The sequence below is a fragment of the Centruroides vittatus genome, unplaced genomic scaffold (assembly GCF_030686945.1).
Source record: "Centruroides vittatus isolate TY-2023 unplaced genomic scaffold, ASM3068694v2 contig_337, whole genome shotgun sequence".
Lineage (NCBI taxonomy): Eukaryota > Metazoa > Arthropoda > Arachnida > Scorpiones > Buthidae > Centruroides > Centruroides vittatus.
In genome coordinates this window covers 502,939-523,693 of record NW_027122161.1, presented here as the reverse complement: position 1 = coordinate 523,693, position 20,755 = coordinate 502,939, and the positions used below count along the sequence as shown (strand labels likewise).

Genomic DNA, 20,755 nt, shown 5'->3' with positions numbered 1-20,755 from the left:
ATGGCAATTATTAAAAATCGATTTCTCAGTTTAATTTTATTTTATTATTACCGATTAAACCGAAACATAAAATAAAAACAGAATTATCGTTTATTTTTCTTTCTTTTTTATTATTTAATTAAATATAAAACAATTCAATTTAAAATCCGAGCGTAAAAGTTAAAAAAAAAAAAGTGGAAAAGCGCCATCCAACATCGAGAAGGGAAACTAATAAGAGCAGACGTTCCTATAAAAGGTTATCATTCGAACGGGTTAAGTTGACGAACGTTGAATACGAATCGAAAGAAAATGGACGAAAGTGCGAAAAGTATTAAACAGTTTTTCGACGAATTTAATAGATGTAAAACGGAAGATAACGTACAACATCGCAGTAATATTTTAAGTAGCTTCAGTATGAAACCGGAAGACGTCAAAGTTGAAGTACTCGACTGGTGTCTCCATTATTTGGAACAAAAGTGAGTTTTGGTTTAAATACTTTCGTAGAACTTCACACTCACACTCGTTATATACAGAAAGAGTGTGAACGTGTGCGTGATGCGTGTAGAGAAAGTTATTCTTTACTTTATACACATATACGTAAAGTGTGACGTGTGATTTGTGTATGGTGTGTGAGTGTGAGTATGGGGTGTGAGTGTGTGTATACAGAGAGTGATTCTTTAAAGAGTAACTTTATATACATATACATAAAGTGTGATTTGTGTATGGTGTAAGTGTGAATGTGTGTATGTAGAGAGTTATTCCTTAAAGAATAACTATCGACACATACATTTCTATAAAAATAATTTGTTTAGTGTATTTAGTGTGTGTATTAAGTGGAAAGGAATTAATAGGAAAAACCTAAGGAAATCAAATTAATTTTAAAATTAATTTGATTTCCTTACGTTTTTCCTATTAATTTACGTACCAAATACACTATATACACACTCAATACAAAGTATTATTATAGAAGTGAAATTTAAATATAAAGACAAATTTATTTGCTATATTTTTATATTCGCTTTATATACATAAATATGTTTCTCCGCCAGCAGAATTCATAAGAGGCGCCAACAAATACGTATCTCCACACTCCGTCTATTTCTATTTCCTTTATCAATATGTGAAGAATTTATATACATAAAGTAAATATAAAAATGTGTAAAATAAAATCTATAAATATAATATATTATATAATATATATATATATATATATATATATTTTTTTTTAAAGTAAATAAATAATATATAACACGCCTACATTACATACTTATTTATTTGCTTTAAAGACGTTTTAATCTAGTTTTAAATACACGAATTACCTTATTTTTTATTTACATTTTACATATCATACTTAGTTTACAAGTAAATGATATAGGCCTATTGAAAATTTAAAAAATATATATCTTGAATCTCATTTAGTTTCCATAAAATATTTTCTACAAATCAGTTATGTATACTTGATATTAATACGGAAGCATTGCTATATCTAAACACTAAATTATGCCAATATTTTTCGAATATATTTAACGTAAATAAAATTCGAGATGGGAACAGCAACAGTTTTAAAAGCCAATTTATTTATTTTTAAAATTTGGAATATATTTTATTGCACAAAATACCTCGAATAGTTCACTTTAGTTTGTTTAAATTTAGGAAATAAAAAAATAACAGCAACAATAGTAAATAGTGTATTCCATCTAGGACAAGTCACTCGGAATTTTGCCAAGATATTTGTGGAGTGTTGATGTTAAGATTTTATATATATATATATGCATTTTTTTAAAATATATAATAAATTTTCATACCACTGGAAAGTATTAAACGTTAAAACATGGTATTAAAAGTTTAATAATATTGAAATTTAACAAGTTTGAACACAATAGGCTGGTGTATTTAGAAATCCGAGCGATTATATGATGAACACGTTCGAGTTCAAAATCCTTTTAGTTCCTTCTTAAAATAGAAAGAACAATAGCTGTTAATTCATACGCTTATATATATAAAGATATACGACTCTGTTTGCTGTTAAATCAAGGATTAAATTACAAGTTAATTAGTCATTTTTAAAATTATTCTAAACTCGTTTTATTCTAGGATGATAGATAATGTAAATTTTCTATAATAATATAAAAATAACGAGGCGATTAAAGAAGGTAAATAGTAAAAAATTCTAAAACACAAACAAAATTTTTAATTTCGTAGAATAATATATAATCAAATTCGAAGTTTAACATCTAACACAAAATTAATTAAAACAGGTAGAAATTGTCGTCGTAGTACGCTGTTGAATTATAATTTATGTGAAGTGTCTTTTCAATTTCAAGTTCTAATCAAATATTGATCTTTCAATAGTCATTCGTTGTGTGTACTTTATAACGAATATTGTGTACATGTAATCCCGCATTAATGTAAAATGACAGTAAGTATACATTGTGAGATTTCTGTATAAGAGACTTGGCTTCGAGATTTAATTTAAGAAAAAGACAAGTTGGAATTAATAGCAAAATCTAAAAGAAACGAATAAATAATATATTAAGCTTTAAAATTTTAATATAGGAACAACAGAATAATAATAAAACGTCCAGAAAAAAAACATTATCTGATTAAATTTTAATTTTTTAATTTTCAAATATTATTTACTTTAATAATAGTTTTATTATTTAGAAAATTATTTTAAAAAATTTAATTAAATTTATAATTACTTGCGTATTGAAAAAGTTCAATAACCTCTATGGCATGAAAATATACGAGGGGAGGCAAACTTACAAGAAATCAAGTAATGCAAGGATAATTACCTACAGGGGAGAGAGTGTCAAAGAAAATAAGCATTTATAATTTAAACATTTAAAAATTTTCTCGTAAATTTTGTTTTTATTAATAGTCTATAACCTTCTAACAGTTACTTTGTATATAAATTCGTTGAAAACTACATTTATCTAAATCAGACAACAGTATTCAGTTAGAGCAACAGAGCAGAAATCTTTATAAATCTAACTCCATGCTCCTTCAAATTAATGCAAATATTTATTCTCTTATTATTCAGCAACGGATACACACTCTTGTTTTGTTCTTTTTGGTATATCAAATTATCGATTCTCTATCAAATTGACAAATTATTTAAAGTTATATATGTTATATGATAATTAATTCATACATAAGTACGTGAATAATATGCAAACTGATTAAATTATATTATATATAGACCGATATATTTATATAGTATATTTAAATCACAAATTATACTTGTACAGATTATATATGTATTAATCAACTTTAAAACGTTATCTTCTTGGAAGAGACAACTTAATTATAATATCTAAATTGAGTAATTCTTCTGGGAGCGCGTAATTTCGCGATTAATATATAAATTATGAACTATCCATTCCAAAAAGTTACTACGGCTTTCCATAATATCGCATGTATTATGAACGTCGCGAATTAATTATTATAGGGGTTACACCAGAACATTGTTTCCGTTTTGTATCTTGCTTCTACGTAATGTTTTTTTGCTCGTAAATTCTCAAGGGACCGAAAAAATTACAGACAACATCCAATGTTTTTCACGTCAAAGAAAGAACAATTCGTAATATATTCAAACAGTATGTGGAGGAGGGATTATTTTCTCATAAAGCCAGCAGATTATCCTCTTTTAATTTCATTATGTTGCCTGGAAAGTTAAGCAGCTCGTTGCTGGATTTTCTTACGTAGTGATGCTAAGGTGTTAAAGTGTCTTTTTTTATTTTTTTTAATCATTTATTAATCAGTATTCATAATCTTCTCTTTACACATATCCTTATCCGTACTGCGTAAGCGTTGTAATCAATCGACATACGAGAATGCCATTATCTACCAGAAACCTGGACTACTTTCTGGGACGGATTGTACAGTATACATATTTACATATCTGTAATCCTAACTATTGACTATTAGAATCTGAAAATTGCAGGTCTAGCAGCAAACAAAAACGACGTTAGAGCAATAAGATCATTCATCACTCTCTCTAGAATGTAATCAATCAAAATCTGTCATTAGTTTTTTGTCGGCCGCATGGGAATCTCCTGTCGTGTTTTCAGAAGTAGCTATACTTTCGCGACAATAATAATTTAATTAATTATCTCTGTTGTTTCTGGCGAACATTTTAGTTGAATAACAGGTGTAATGTATTAACATCAACTGAAGCAAAACCTCCTCTTCAATTCGTTTGCTCGTTTGTTTGGGTAGAAAATTTTTTCTCGTCACGGAAGAACGGAGAAGCCATTTTTCAAGTTCTGATTTATATAGCAAAATAGGTAAAAATATACAGAAAATTTTATGCTAGTTTAAGTCTATGATTATGGAAAATCAGAGGATGATAGAAAAATTTCAATCTCATATTTGAAATCAGTACAAAAAGTTCTATTCGAAACTTCAAAAATACATTTACGTTTACTATATCCGTTTACAGTATTAATTATGCACAGTAAGTAACAAAATTTAAATATCAGATAATGATTAACAAATATAATTACTTTTAAATGTCATAGCAAAATGAATGACTACTGTTAGTCACATTCCTTTTAGGTTTTAATTTTAGGTCACTGCTATAAATGCTGTATTTTTGCTTGTAAGTCATATGTCATTAATGATATTTAGACAAGTATGCCAGACGGATAAGTTGAGCCAATAAAACTAGAGAAATAGCTATTTTTATGGGGTCAACTTATCCGACTGACAGTCTATAATTTAGCATTTTACCGTTACATTCATTTTCTGTTATTTTATTTTTTTTGTTAGCGATTTCGTTGACGAGTAGATAAGAATATTAGCCAAATAACTACAGTATTTATTGTTACTTAATTGTAATCGATATTATTTATAATTGGTGAAGTTTGTATTGAAATGCTTCATGTTTGAATCGAACGTTCCTAATATTTTCGCCATGAGAGTCAAAACCTGATGAAGCTACTGTAATCTTTTCAGAAATCCTAGAATGGTGAAACCTATGGTACTTAAATGTCAAAGGTTTCTGCAATCACTCCCAAACTATGAACAACGATTCAACTTGAAATAATTAAATTGTCTTGAAGTATATTTGGAGTTTGAAATATCGGATTTCGCCTTAAAAAATTACTCTTCCTCTTTCACTAACACAATTATTTTCGTTTAAAAAATAAGTTTCCGGCTTCAAACTGAATAAAATGGATGGTTAAATATTTATGTTTTCAGTCTTTTAAAGGTTACTTTGAAGCAAGATTTTTAAATCATATTATCATATTTTAAAAACTTTTTCTGGTTTTCTAATAGAATTATATCTTTATAACTTGTCAAGTCGGTAGCGAAATCTGAATAGAGACTTACAAATAAAAGTACCCTACGTATTGCTTTTGAATAAATTAACGTGATTTTTAACGAATTTTATGTTATCATTTTACTTAAAATCGCTATCCCAATATGCTTTATAAAGGCTCGCGGAGGTCACTCAGTTCAAAATTTCCAGTGCGCCTGTTGTTTGGAAATTTTCGAACACCAGGCTTGTCTGTACGATGCAGTCAAAGATATAATATACAACTGATGGAGCTTGAGAAAAACCGCATTAATTTGCATCGTTACCTATTCGTTTTCATTCTTAATTGGCTGTCCTTTCTTATAAATTCAAGCTTCATCGGTCGACAGAAGCGGGTGGAAAGTCTACGATTATGCTAAATGGTTTTTTTTTATGGACTGCACACCGCCATCAAATTCATACTTTGATGTAAAGTTGAGATTCTTGAGATCGGTGTTATTAATATTACAGATAACTTCGTTTATAGTATCAATAATGGTAATATAACTTCTGCTTTTTGTTCTGTTACTGTACTGTAATGGTTAGTAATAGTAGGAAGAATGCAAATCAACATTTCTTCTGCCTCGCCTGAACTCTTATCGTCTGATAAGTTGCTCCAGATAAATCCGCATTTACCATCAACACGAAGAGAATCTAGTAAGTTACTGTCTGTCCGATGCCCTGACAGTTGTGTGAAGCATTTTACATAAAATTTTTATCTTCTTCCCTCAGCTCTCATATCTGATTCAGCTGAATATGTCATCAATACTGTTGTTTTTGCCATCTCTTGAATTTTCTCAGTTCCATGTGATCAGATGTATTCAAATTCTTTCGATGGCGGCCACGTAAAAATTTAAATATATTCAGAAATAATCAAATAAAATAAAATTTTGTAAAATATTACACTTATAGTGTAAAATAATATGGGAATTAAATGCCTTTCGGAGGAGATACATGTCATTCCATACTAAACCATAAATCGATTTTACATTCTTGAGAAATTTATTCTTCAGGAGTAAAAATTAATATAATTCTTAGCACTGATGTAATTTCATAGAAATTATTTTTATACTAGGCCTGCTACAGTTAAGTAAATAGAAGTTTTAATATTACCTTTTGAAGACTTCGCAGGTCTTGTAATGCCTCTATTAGTCAGAAGCCATTCAGAAATTTTATCTCAGTACGATTAAACTTCTCCTAGTACAGTTTAATTCGTTATCAAATCTTCCTTACAGATGAAACTTCTTTATCATTTTTGTTTAGAAGTGGAGTGGCAACACACAAAAAAGTATAGTGGCACGCGTACTCGATGCGTTCTTCTATTTTATATAGTAATAAATTTAAAATTATTAATCATAATAAATTTTTCGACATATAACCATTGCCATCCTTGTGTTGGTTGGACATTTTGGAATTTTTCTGAACGTTGCTTTTGTGGCAACGCCGGGAGGTAGGACGGAGTCGTACCTCCGTTTTTTTCGGCGAACAGGTCGGCAAGACCCACCCCACTGTCGCGGATGGCTAAATTTTTATATCCCGACTTGTCGGGATTGGGTAGTTGTTTGTCAGGTCGAGTGGCGGAAGTGTGTGGGTTCATCGATAAGTTAAGGCGATATTCGAAATAACTGAACCATGATGGAAACAAATAACGATTTATTTAGACAGATAAACAAAATACAGAAAATAGATCTCCTCTGACGCGTCCGGTTCCTAACCGCGGCGGAGAGAGAGAGTTTACAAATTTCGGGGTCATACCTCTTCCTAGGATGTATCGGCTGTAATCGTAGGAGTAATCGTATGGATAAGCAGAATCGGTCGTTCTCGGTCGTGACGGCTCGTCGTCGGCGGGCTTTGGAGTCCTCGGGTTTCGGCCCTCGATTCTCGATTCGGATCAGACGAGACGTGAGTCTTCTTCGGACCTTCAGCGACCCCGTTCTCAGCCTTTTCCCCCCTTATATACTACAGGTCACGTTATCTTCGATCACCAATCGCGATAGTTGGTGAATCGCTGATGATTCGATCTCCGTGACTAAGAGTTTGGATCCGGAGAGAAAGGAAGTGCTTTTCGACGGCGGAAGGCTGCACATCATTTGAATTTCGACCTTTTCTACAATTTCCCACGAGGGGATTTGAACAATAACAAAAAAAATTTTGGGCCGGGTTAAACCCGGTCCTCACACTTTATAGTGTCGCCTCTCATTTCGACGTCAAAGAAAAATAATGACAATAGTTAATTAAAAAATATATATATCGGTGTATGTATATACTGTATACATATACAGGAAATCCTCGTTAATTCGAAATCCCGTTAGTTCACAACTGTACTTTTGTCCCTGCTGGGAATATAGAGATTTGCATGCTAAGGAATTCGAAATAAATATGGCAACTTTGAAATTTGAAGGAAAAATTCCTTCTGAACTGTGATAAACATTCAACAATGTGTTTCTTAACGCCCCGAATCCTGCAGTTTAATTTTTCTGGTGCATTTCCGAAAGGTTTCGCTCAGATTTTGCCCATTTGTGAGACAATGTACACTGTACAGTACGGTCGCATACCAACCTTCAAATTAAGAAAGCCATCAGAATAATCGAATAGACTGTTTGCCGCCCCCGCCATAGAGTCCTGACCTAGCACTAAATGACTTTCATCTCTTTGGTACATTGAATAATGCTTTACGAGGAACCAAAGACGGGTCTAGGGCTTATTGAAGTCCAATTGGACCCCATTTTTTGTTGGATGAAGAATCTTTAAATTGGAGTTTCAAATTGCAACTTGGTGACCTGACCAATTATGTTACATTGATTACAATAAAACAAATACTATAAATTATCATCATTATTATTATATTATCATCGTATAGTAAAAAAAAAAAAAAAACAATCGAAATCAAATTAGATTAGATTTAATCTGAATTTATAAATATAAGAATGTTAGATGAAAGAAAACAAATTTTAATGATTTATTTATAATAATTTAAATAAAAAATTAATAATCAAAATTATAAAAGTACAAGTTAAATGTAAACTTTAATAATTAATCATGGGTACTGTGTATGAAATGCATAGTTAGTTCTTTTTTTCATTTGAAATATATAAAACTATTAACCTTCTAGGTCAATCAAAGCTATTTAGAATGTTTTATTGAGAATAAATTAATGTTTACCTGTTTTAAGCTTAAAATAAAAATAATTTAATTAAGTAAAATTTATAATTAACAAAACTTTATTTATTTAGAAAATGTCCACATTCATTAGCATTGACTCTTGCAAAGCTAGTAGCATATCAGCTGAGTGATTCTGTATATGAAATGAGTTTGCAAGCTGATGAAGGCATAGATGATGACGATAAAAGTTTTTGTAAGTCTTTTAAACTGAATTTTTAAAATATCTATAGTGTTTATAAAATTATTTTTATTCTTTATTACAATTCTAGCATACAAAACGTCACAGTTATATATAGAGATGGTTGAATGTTTAGCAGAAACTTGTAAAAATTGGCAAGAATATATTGATATTACAACAGCAAAATTGGAACCTTTACCTCACATTGTGTCAGTTTGTGCTATAAAAAACAGTAGAAGAAAAATGGAAGATAGGCATGTCATTTTGCATAATCTTAATACAGTTTGTGGACTAAAGGTACCTAAATTGAAAGTTTTTTAATTATAATTCATAAAACAAGGTCCAAAAATATTATTTTTTATTATACACAAATAATTACTGCTAATGCATATTATTAATAAAAATATATTAATTTTAGGATGTTCCACATCATAGTTATTATGCAATATTTGATGGCCATGCTGGAGTTGAAGCTGCTAGTTACTGCGCTGCACATTTACACTGGAACATTGTAAATCATCCAGCTTTTCTTACTGATACTGAAAAAGCAATTTCTGAAGCTATTACTTTAACTGATAAAACATTCCTGGAGCGGTCTTACAGAGAAGTATGCAATATGAATTATTTTATAAAATTTGAAATAATTCCTTACTAAATATAAATTACATGATGTCCAAAAAGTAACTATATAGTGGGAAAAGTTTAAGTAGTTTTATGTACAATATTGCAGTTTCTCCTGCAGCAAATGTGAGAAATGTCACCTAGAGGCCCCAAAATCCACGAGAGTGGTCCCGTGAAATCTGGCCTTCTAGAATTCCCGTCAGATTCCATAGAAGATTAGGCAATCGGCAAAGTGGAAGTGCAGGGCATACAACTTACTGGTCTCCTAAGAAATGCCGTAGCATATAAGTTTAATATCGTTACCAATTTATCACTGCACAGTAACTTTTTGGATACTGTATAATAATCGAGATCTTGTTATTAAAATTAAATTTCTAAATAAAATACCTTAAATATTTTCATGATTACCAATTGCATTTTTAGTATGTTAGAGAATTAAGCAATAACCAGTGGTACTACTATTCACTGTGTTCCTAATTATAAAGTGATTGTGTGTCTGATGAAAAACAACTACTGTATAGAATTTTTTTAATGCTTTTGTCCAGTTATCATTAACAGAACACTTTTGTTAATTGTGAGAATTTGGACTAGACATGAATCTTGGATCCTGTGGCAGTAAACTGATATCTTATCATATAGTAATCTGATCAATGCCATAAATTTCTTCAAACAATTGATTTTATTAAAATAGTTTTCAAAATGATATATATACCATCAGAGCCGTAACTAGAGTGTGGCCAATGTGGCCCCCGCGATAGGCACCGATTTAATAAAGGTGCCAACGAGACGGTTTCGGAATAATATGTATTCAAAATTAATAACACAATTTTTATATTTATATTTATATAGTATTTTGAATGTCATTAGATAATATTTTTGCAATAGCATTTTTTTAGAATAAAATTATTTTTTTTTAATAATAAAAATTAAAAAGGTGCCATTTTTATTCTTGGCCATAAGCGTCCAAAATCCTAGTTACAACTCTGTATACCGAACGTAACCCCTCGTCATATCATGCTTGTCGGGAGATAAAGAAAAAACGCAATATATCCGAATCCGCAATATAACGATGGGCTACTGTATTATATCATATTTCATAATGATGCTACTTCATTCATAAATCCATATATAGGTGAGCATGACATTGAGTAAGGAGGAATAAATTCTGGTTAATTTGATAGTGAGGCCTACAGTCATGAAGTTGTCAAAAAGTTTAACAGGCTCCACCCAGATTACAGTCTTTAACAGCTTCATGCTGACATGCCTCACCATCAAAATAACTTGAACTCATTCCTCTTTACTCAGCAACATGTTTCATCTGTAAAAGAATGAACAAACATCAACATAATTTCTATGCTTCCAAACCTACACTGTAAAATTATATTCATATATAATTCAAATAGATTCATGTGCATTTGTACAGTATATTAATTTCTATGTACTGTACAGTACATAAAAATACAAACATACACTATATAGAAGTTTTGGTATACTGAGTAATCTATATTAGAACTGACTGAATAGATAGATACATTAAAAATTTATATGAAGCTAAATGGTAAAACAGTTATGTAGAAATCAATAATCTAAAATATATCCAATTGGTTTAACAATAATATTGCTATTTTTTAAAATAATTACTATTAAATTCTAATTATGTGGGATCTTAGAATGCATTCCATCTGTATATGTTTGAATTAAAAAAAATTGTTTCATAATGGCTTGATTGTAAATATATTCAATTTACACAGACTAAATCATATAAAATGTAATGCTAATTCAATATTTTTCAAATTTTATATTGTATAGAACCATGTAACAAGTACAAACTATAAAAAATATGAAGGTAATGTTTCTTTAAAGTCTAAATTTATTGCCAAAGAGAGAATAAATTAATAAACAATATAAAATACAGCACAGTTTTAAAATGAAAAAATACACTTTACGTTCTGAAATAATTGTAATTTATCAAATATAATAAACTCATTTTCAATATAGATTAATCCAAAAAATTAAATCCTATTCAATTATTTTTGTAGCATATCATGAACATATATTTGAGATTTAAGTTGAGTTAAATGATCATTGTCCAAACAAATATACTGTATTACATTTATTATGATTTTATAATTTTCATTTCATTAAAATACATATTGCAGGGAATAAAAGGCGGAAGCACTGCATTATGTTGTTTAATCAGAGAAAAAACTTTATATATTGCTTGGGTAGGAGATTCTCAAGCAGTATTAGTAAAAAAAGGAGTACCTAACATAATTGGTTTGCCTCATAAACCAGACAGAGAGGTTAGTTTATTGAAAATTTATCTTCTAATGTAAAATCAAAATAAAAATTTTATTTATAAATTACTTACTATATTAAAGGAAGAAAGATGTAGAGTGAAAGAATTAGGAGGTTGTGTATTATTTATGGACACTTGGAGAGTAGATGGTACTTTATCTGTCTCTAGAGCAGTAGGTAAGTAATTTGTTTTCTTTTAAACAAAGTAGTAAATTCATTTCACAAATTAATTTATCTTTACTTCGGAGAAAAATTAAAACATTACTTTTTATAATTTTTTCCTAAAAGAAACTATTGTCAAATTTGTACTTAATTAATATCAGAATAAAGCAAAACTTGCTGAGATAAAAATTCTTGTTTTTCAGTATATTACCTGTAAACTTTAATATTTAATTTTATTTCAACAACTTCACATAAAATTGACTTTGTTAGTAGTAGTATTTAAAAAAACAATTTTTTTTAAAAAAAGAATAAAAATTGATAAATAATTATTAGTTATTTTACAAGTTTTCTCATTCTTATACCACAAAGAACTGATAACAGGAAAATTACAATGAAATTTTGTGTATTTTTAATATCATTTTGTTGTAGAAAAAATAACTACTATACTTTTAAATAATAAATAATTTTGAATTAATTCCATAATTCAAAAGAAAACTTAAATTCATTAAATTACTAATTTATAATTGAATTATTCCATTGTCTACTGATCAACCAGCTGACTTTTGTTTTAACATGTTCCCAACATTGCATATCACCGCTGTCACATTTGGGTTTTTCATTTAAACTATTGTGCTCCACCAGTAGCACGTCACAGTAAAACAAAATGCCATGTAGCTGGAATATATTTTTATATTAGGAGTTTATATCTTTTGCATTCAACAGTACAAAGACATTCATCATCTTAATGTACCATTTTTTGGAACTTAAACACTTTTTTTGATGATATATAGTACCAGACCAAATATCTGACAAACTTGTGATTGGAAGAGGTCCAGATTTCTGGATTTTCTGGAAATCCAGTCAGTATATCATTTTTACAGTTTAAGTATATATTTAGCTTACGTGATAACTATATACTTTAAACCAGGCATGTCAAACTCATACGATATTATGGGCCACGTGATCTATTTTGTATAAGTCGGGGCCGCATGTTTTCAATGTAAAAAAAATTAATAAAATACGATTTTTAGAATGATTATATTATGTATTTATTAGACTCAATGTATTGTATATTATACGTACATAGACATTTTATATTTCATATTATTTTTTTAAACTTAAACTATAAATATTTTATATTTTTTATAAAAAACAAAAATAAAAGTTATTAAACTGTGATTTTGTTTATTTCTTATTATATTACTTTTTAGATGATATTTGACAATGTTTTTCACAAAGCAAGAATTCAAAATTTGGTTAAATATATTGAGCTGATGCAATTTTTAAAATTGATGATAAATGTTGATCGGTTAACCTTGACCTTTCTGAATTTTTGTTATTTTTCATTAAAGAAAATAGTTGCTCGCATGAATAAGTGCTTCAGAACATAGCCAGTATACGGGTAATAAACAATAACATTTTAGGAAACCGATCTACAGATAAATATGTATAAAAATCTGGAATTCCAACTTGCATATATTTTTGGTTCAGCAAATTATCACATTGGATTTTAATTAATTCCATTTGTAAGTTTTCATCAACAGTTTCAATATCCATAGATAGAGGTGAAGTAAAAAAACGAAATTGTATCATAATTCACAGCTTTTAAAATTAGAAAATCTTTGATCGGATTCTGTAAATTTTAATTTAGGTGATTTAAGCAATAGATATTGGCAGCTTTCAAAGCTTTCTTTTCCTATTTGTTTTTGCCAAAGTAATCATTTTTGTTTGAAAGCGTTAATATTATCAAATAGCATTGTCACAACACGATTTTTGTCTCGAAGCTTAAGATTAAGTCGATTAAGATGACTTGTAATATCAACCGAGAAAGCCAGGATTTTTATCCTTTGTCCATCTTTTAATTCAGCACATTCATAATTTTTTGTTTCCAAGAAAATTATGATTTCATCCAGCAATTTGAACAATTGTTTTAGCACTATATGACTCGAAAGCCAACGAACTTCCGTATAATATGGTAGATCGATGTATTCACATTCTATCTTCCAGAAATGAAGCAAATTCAGATTATTAAGTCCATCTGCTCGAATATAATTTACAAATCACAAAAATTACGACGTTTACAAAGTAGATTCACACAAACAGTCAAAGTTCCGAAAGTCACTATTCCTCAACAGATCCGTTGAAAAGACACCTTGCGACGTGTACTTCAGATACAGTCACTCGTCATGGCAATAGTAGACGAAACACCTTACGACAGAGCACACAAACGTCCACCTTGATGTTCCAGCAAACACTTGACTTTCACACCAAAACCTTTCCTTTTATATGGATTGTAGCAATTGTTGATGGACAAATCGGCACGTAGCAGTCTTCCACGATGTTTGCTGGCCAATCATCGTTCATAGATTCAAAGCCGCAGCTGTTATCCAAGCATCTTTCCTAGCGTCAACCAATTTGAATTGGTTGGACGAAATACGGAATGGACAAACACAAAAAGGGCGGGAATCGTACAGTTCAAAAAAGTTCAAACTTTCCAACTTCAAGCGTCAAAGCTTGATATTTAAAAATTTTTAAAAAGTCTCAGCGAGCCGCAACCCAGGTGTTGGTGGGCCGCATGCAGCCCGCAGGCTGCGTGTTTGACATGCCTGCTTTAAACAAACAATGAAACGTAAAGAACAAAACTGTTTTTAAAGCACCATAAGCCAGCAGTCACAGTGGAACCGACATCATGCAACACATACACTGCAGAAAATAAAACAAAGTGGACGCACTGCAAACTATAGCCTGCAAAATTAAAAAACTAGACAGTTTTCTCAAAGCAACATATTTTGTTCAGTACTGTATAAAGTAGACACATACTGAATGCATTTGTGTTGGCAAAAAATAAATTTATTATACATTAAATTATTTATTGAAATGGAATTAAGCAAAAAAAATGTCTGAAAATTGCAATTTTCTAATGACATTGAAACTACAATTCTTTAAAAAAGTAATTTCTTAAATTAAAAATTTATTTTTAAGGTAAAATAATCCATCTTTAATGAGATTATTTATAAATATTATTTCTTTTTTAAGATGTAGTAGTAATAATTTCTATATAACACTATAAGTTTATTAAATTTAAATTTTTTACATGTATATATTTTTTCACTACAGGAGATTTGGAGCATAAACCACATATAAGTAGTGAAGCAGAAATATGTAAAATAACATTAGATGGAGCTGAAGATTATCTTGTGTTAGCATGCGATGGTCTTTGGGATAAATTATCACCGTCGGATTTGGGATTATTAGTTTATCAGCATATTACCGAAGGAAAAAGTGTTGAAAGAATTGCACCAGAATTAGTTCAAATATCAAAAGAACTTGGTTCACAAGATAACATAACTGCAATTGTTATTTTCATGAAAGATCCATATAATATATCTGTGCCACCAATATGTTTACCTTCTTTAAACAACAAATTAGAGATTGATCAACTCAAAACAACAAATGAAGAGAACTATGTATTAAAATCACAAGAATTAATTACAGATCTATCGGATATATCAGATAAAGTTATCAGCAGTATTTCGAATATTGATTTAAGTACAGGAAAGGGAACTGATTCATCAAGAATAAAAGATGAAAATATTATTTCTAATTATTCAAAAGAAGAATTTAATTCATTACTATATGACAATAATTCTGTTACTTCCTTAAATGATAATAGAATAAATGGAAACTTCTTACAAAATGAAAATGAGAAAAACATTTGTGAAAATAATAATGAAATTTCTATTGCTGACAACATTTCAAATCAAATTGATGCAGACAGTTTAGAAATGATGGCAGATAATTCACCTAACAATGATAAAAATGTCGTTTCACCTTTGTCAAACGATAGTCTTATCTCGACTGACGAAAAATCTGATTTTAGTGACTCCAAACAAACACCAACAGATGTAAGTACATTTTCCGACGAACTCAAAGCAGATTCTAAACCCTATTTATCTGATTTAGAATCTGAAACTTCAATTTCTATAAGTGATCATTCAAATACTGTTTTTATAAAAGATAACACATCCTCTTCAAAACAAGAAGGTAATAATTTAATAGATTTAGAACTAGCAAGTAGAATTCCTCAACCAAATAATACAATAAATTCTTCACAATTCAATAAAGAACTGCATTATAATGAAACAATTGATGCGGAAATTTCAAATAATGCTCTTCCATCAGAAACTACAACAATTTCTACTGATGTGAAAAAAGAAGACAATTTAATGTGCTTTGAAGGCAATATCTATGCTTCAGATTCAACATCGAAAATACCCAGTAATGTGCAAGAAGTACCTCCAAGTTATTTGAATAACAAATTAACTGAAAAAAAGAATATAAATACAAATCAATCAGAAAATAGTTCTAATTTAAGAAATGAAATTGAATCATCATCAAAAGATTTGTCAGCAAATATTAACAACTGTTTGAAATCCAAAACATGTACACCAAATTTAATACTTCAAAATTCAGAAGAGACTAGCTTGAAACATTCAAATTCAATTAATAAAATTCAAACTTCAACCATCCAAGAAACAAGTGAAACTAGTTCTGAATCTGCAAATATAATTAGTGAAAATCAAAATGATGCAGGAAAGCCATTACAAGAACAATTACATAAAGATTCTGTAAATATGACTAATACAGTTCAAAATAATAATGACAATTTAAGACCTAAAGCTGCAATATATCGTGAAAACAATAAAACTAATAGAACAGTGCAATTAAAGAATGCAAAACCTGTTACAGATTCAAAGACAGGTAAAGAATCACTTGCAAAATCGAAAATAAGCAAAACAACAGCTGACAAATTAATAAAAACTAGTCCAGCTAAGTTACAACAAAACAAAAGTGCACAGAAGTTAATGAATAAATCAACAGAAAAGAAATCTTTACAACAATCAATAAAGGACTCGCCAATAAGAAAAGTAACCGTACAAAACAGAACCAATACAGAAAATGTCTTTGAACGATTATCCATGCCTAAATCGACTCCTAAACTCAAAACAATGCCAAAGGAAGAAGGAAAAAGTTCATCACCATTAAAGACTAGTGAAACAAAAACATTGCCCAAGTCAGGAAAACTTTTATCTTCAAAATTGTCAAAGGAATTCTGTACACCACATGCATCACCTAGTTCAAAGTCTAACACAAAGACTATTAAGATATCATCACCTAAGACATTGGCACTTAAAGCATCAAAATCTGAAACTGTTAATAAATTAAATGAAGAAAATATATCAAATGCATCTCCAGAAAAAGTGGAATCAGCACAAAGAGCAAAAATCAACTCAAAATTTTTAACAGGTGAAAAATGTTTAAGAGAAAATACAACAGAAAAAAAATCATTGATTAAAGTATCTTTAAAAACTAATAAAGATCCGAACGATAAAATAAGCAAACAAAATAATTCCGACCTTCCTAAGACAAATGTTAAGAGCGAAAAAAATATCGTTAATCGAAAATTAACAGAGAAACATATTAAAACTGCAAGGGCTATTCAAAAAAATTCAATTTCTTCCATTCAGAAAAACAAGACTGTGAATACAATTACATCCAAAGAAATCGAAAAGAAGGCAAAGGTGACGACTTCCGAAAAGATAAAATCAACAAAACCTAAAACGTCTGCTACACCCAAACCCAGCGTGACAAAATCTCTTGAAAAAGGAAACTGCGAGGCTGCTACAAAATCTCTCGAAAAGGAAACCGAGGCTGTTACAAAATCAAATTAAATAAAACAGAACATTCTTTTCATTTTTTTTCTTTTTTGAGATTTTTCAAAAATGCAAATTATTGGACTGGTGTAATAAAACTTCTCAATAATTTTTACATAAAAAATATTATTTGCTTCTCATCCACATAAACATTTATTAATTATATAAATAAACCAAGTTCAAACTTTTTTAAAAAATATTTATCAAATAAAACTTGATTTTCTGTTATCCAAAACTTTTGTAATCTATAAAATGAAAAAGAAAATTGTTGAACACATTCATTATATAATGCTAAAGTATTATTATTGTAAATTTCATTTCATATTTATAATTTGCAATTTTTATTATTATTTATTAAAAGTTTGGGGCCAGCTTCCACCATAAAAATCTTGAGTTTCAATTTATTTCCTTTTCTATATACATTTATATATATTTTTTTACACTATTATATATTTCTGTCATAACAATTTACCTTAATACTAAATTACACAAAAAGTTCTCATGAAGACCCTCTATTTTATACACATATTTTAATTCTTTTTCATGATGCTTTTGACATCATCTTCCATGACAAATGGTTACAATCCTTTAAAGAAGTCTCTAATACGATAATTGCTTTTAGATGTTCAACAGTTGCAAGACAACATCTCAAACTGTGTCATTCCTAACCCCATGACACAATCCTGTGCACAGTCTCTTTGTGTACAGGTTCATAAAGAAATTTTCAGTTACATTCAGATAATGTTGCAGGTCAACCAGCTAAGTAGTTTCTGGGAGATTGTTGTTGCATAAACAGTATAAATTTCCTTGCATAATTTTGTGTTTTGAATATATATAGAAAAGTCTAAATGCTTTAATTAAGCTATAATTAATCTGATAAAAATAAAACTAGATAAGTGTTAACTTGAATGATGTGGCAGCTGAGATGTTCAAGACATCAGTCTATCACTGGAAGACCCAGGATTAAATCTGAATGAACAATCCCAGGAATTTTTCATGGGTTATTTGTCCTTGATACGTCAAGCCTGTCCCCTCACCACTTGGGCTGCTTCATTGTGGGATCAGTCAAACACACAATGCACACAGAAAAACTGACCTCACTAATCACAAGACAGAGTAAAAACATGACAAAATCTATAGGACAAAGAAAGTGATAATGATACTTCTTAAAGCATGTTGAATGCAACAAAACAACAATATAGGCAAGGTGTCAATTGTTGTTAACTTTCTATACAAACTTCTGAAATGTAAATTTTTATAATTTAATTATTATTTCATTTATAGATCCAAGAGTAGCTTAAGCCCTCTCCAATGACAAAAAAATAAAATAAAACGGCAAAAATGGTTTATCAGACCTTCTACAATACAGTCATCATGCACGTGTTAATAAAAGATACTTGTTAATTATTCAAATATTTTAAAGGTTTGAGTTAGCCCCCCTTAAGTACCACTATATAGTATATTAATATAATTCCATAAAAATAAAATATCAAATAATAACGGCTTATGTATGGTTTTATAATGTAAACCTAGTTTCTGACAGTATCAATACTTTTATTATTTTTTAAGTTACCAAAATATAATTGTGCACATTTAATTATTTATTAAATTTCAAATATTTTAACAAAAATTACTTTTTATTTAGTTTTTTTAAATTTTGTATTTATCATTTATTCCTTAATAAGTTTTTTGTTGACTTTATTTATTGTATTAACTAGCAATTCTATTCATTCTCTTTCATACATTTCATGCCTGAAAATTTAAACATTGATAAATTTTTTAAACAAAATATTAAGAAGAATAAAAATAAATCAGAGTTTTTCTCTTGGAATAAATCTGCATTTTATGTTTTAAATACTAATTTAATCAACTTAATCAAGTTTAAAATTATTAATTATAATTAAGTACAATTATGCGATTGTATTGTTTTGTTAAGTTATGGCAATGCAACACTTGGAGATCTTTTTAAGGGTAACTGGCCCTGATTCGGGCATTACAGACGTGGAGAACTCTGTGTGGCCAGCCTGTCCTGGCAAGGCACAAACCCACGACCAAACTCCCAGCGTTCGGGGAATGGAACCTCTCGGCCACGGTGGGCCTTATACAATTGTTAACTGACCAATATGTGAAAATATACTGAGGAAGAGAAATAACAAAAAAATATCTCCAAATAATAATTAAATTTGAAATTTTATAAATTTAATTTGTTTTCTGATGTATTAATAAAAGATAAGTAGCTTTATAAACATAAATTTCTCTTTATCTAATGATAAACTAAAATTATTGTTGTTAAAATCTGGATTTATTTATTAAAGATTTACATGTAAATTTATGGAATTTATTACAACAAATACTTTTATATTCAATATTAACTTACTAATTTCAAAATAATGTACATAAAAGTTTTATTTCAAAACAAAAATCAAAATTTTCTATTAGACCACAGAAAATAAAAATTAACATAAGAATTTACAATGTTTATACAAATTTACTTATTAAATAAACTTGTAAATTAAAAGATTCATATTTTCATGAAAATTATAAATAGCCTATTATACTTGCATATGTGTCTATTCACATTATATTACAATGAACATGTAATCGCACTTCTGAAAATAAAAATATCAAAACACATAAACTGTCATTAACCATACCCCAACTTTGCTAATAACTTATTTTAATCATATTTTATAAATATTTTAATAACATTGTTTCCTGATAACATTTAACCATATAAAGTCTAATTTAATTGTTTTTATATACACAAACTCATTCAATAATTAATGAAAACAACTCATGCAGCATTTGAATATAGCTAATCTAATATATCTTAGTAATAAAGCTTACATTTTTCGTAATACAGTCGATTCGATTTAATTTGGCTACCGGTTAATTGGGGCAGCCGCTTTATTGGGCCAAATCTCAAAGAACAGAAACCAAATTAATAAATTAATACATAAGTTAATTGCTTAATTGGGATAGTAGCAGAAAAGGAATTTAGCAAGTTTTGATATATTTCAGGAATCTTCCAAAAATGTGTATACACACGTACACTAATGTCATGTAGGCCTAATGATTGGCAGAGAGAAAGCAATTTTGTCTTTTGCTCAGGCAGTTCAATTTTTCTGGAGGGAGTCACCACAGCAGGACGTATCACATGGGTATCTTGTCTGAGATGGATCTGAATGCAAGCTACTGACCCTGCTCCAGATTGGACTGGAAAATCCCTTTAAAAGCAAAGGGACAAAGATCCCCGGACAATTTTTCAAGGTCTCTCGACCAAGTTGGAAGACAGCTAGTTTCCTTGGAAGGTATTGTGTGCATAATTAGGTCTAGATT

General features: G+C 29.2%; 1 protein-coding gene across 1 annotated transcript; it reads left to right on the top strand.

Annotated features, from left to right (window-relative positions):
- Nucleotides 1-201: 201 nt before the first annotated feature.
- LOC136974027 (uncharacterized) lies at nt 202-17,801 on the top strand. The gene is made up of 7 exons (XM_067268798.1): nt 202-455; nt 8,515-8,636; nt 8,713-8,918; nt 9,040-9,228; nt 11,402-11,545; nt 11,624-11,717; nt 14,820-17,801. Exons 1-7 carry the CDS (start codon nt 289-291, stop codon nt 17,432-17,434), a joined length of 3,537 nt encoding a protein of 1,178 aa, XP_067124899.1. The 5' UTR covers nt 202-288; the 3' UTR covers nt 17,435-17,801.
- Nucleotides 17,802-20,755: the final 2,954 nt, after the last annotated feature.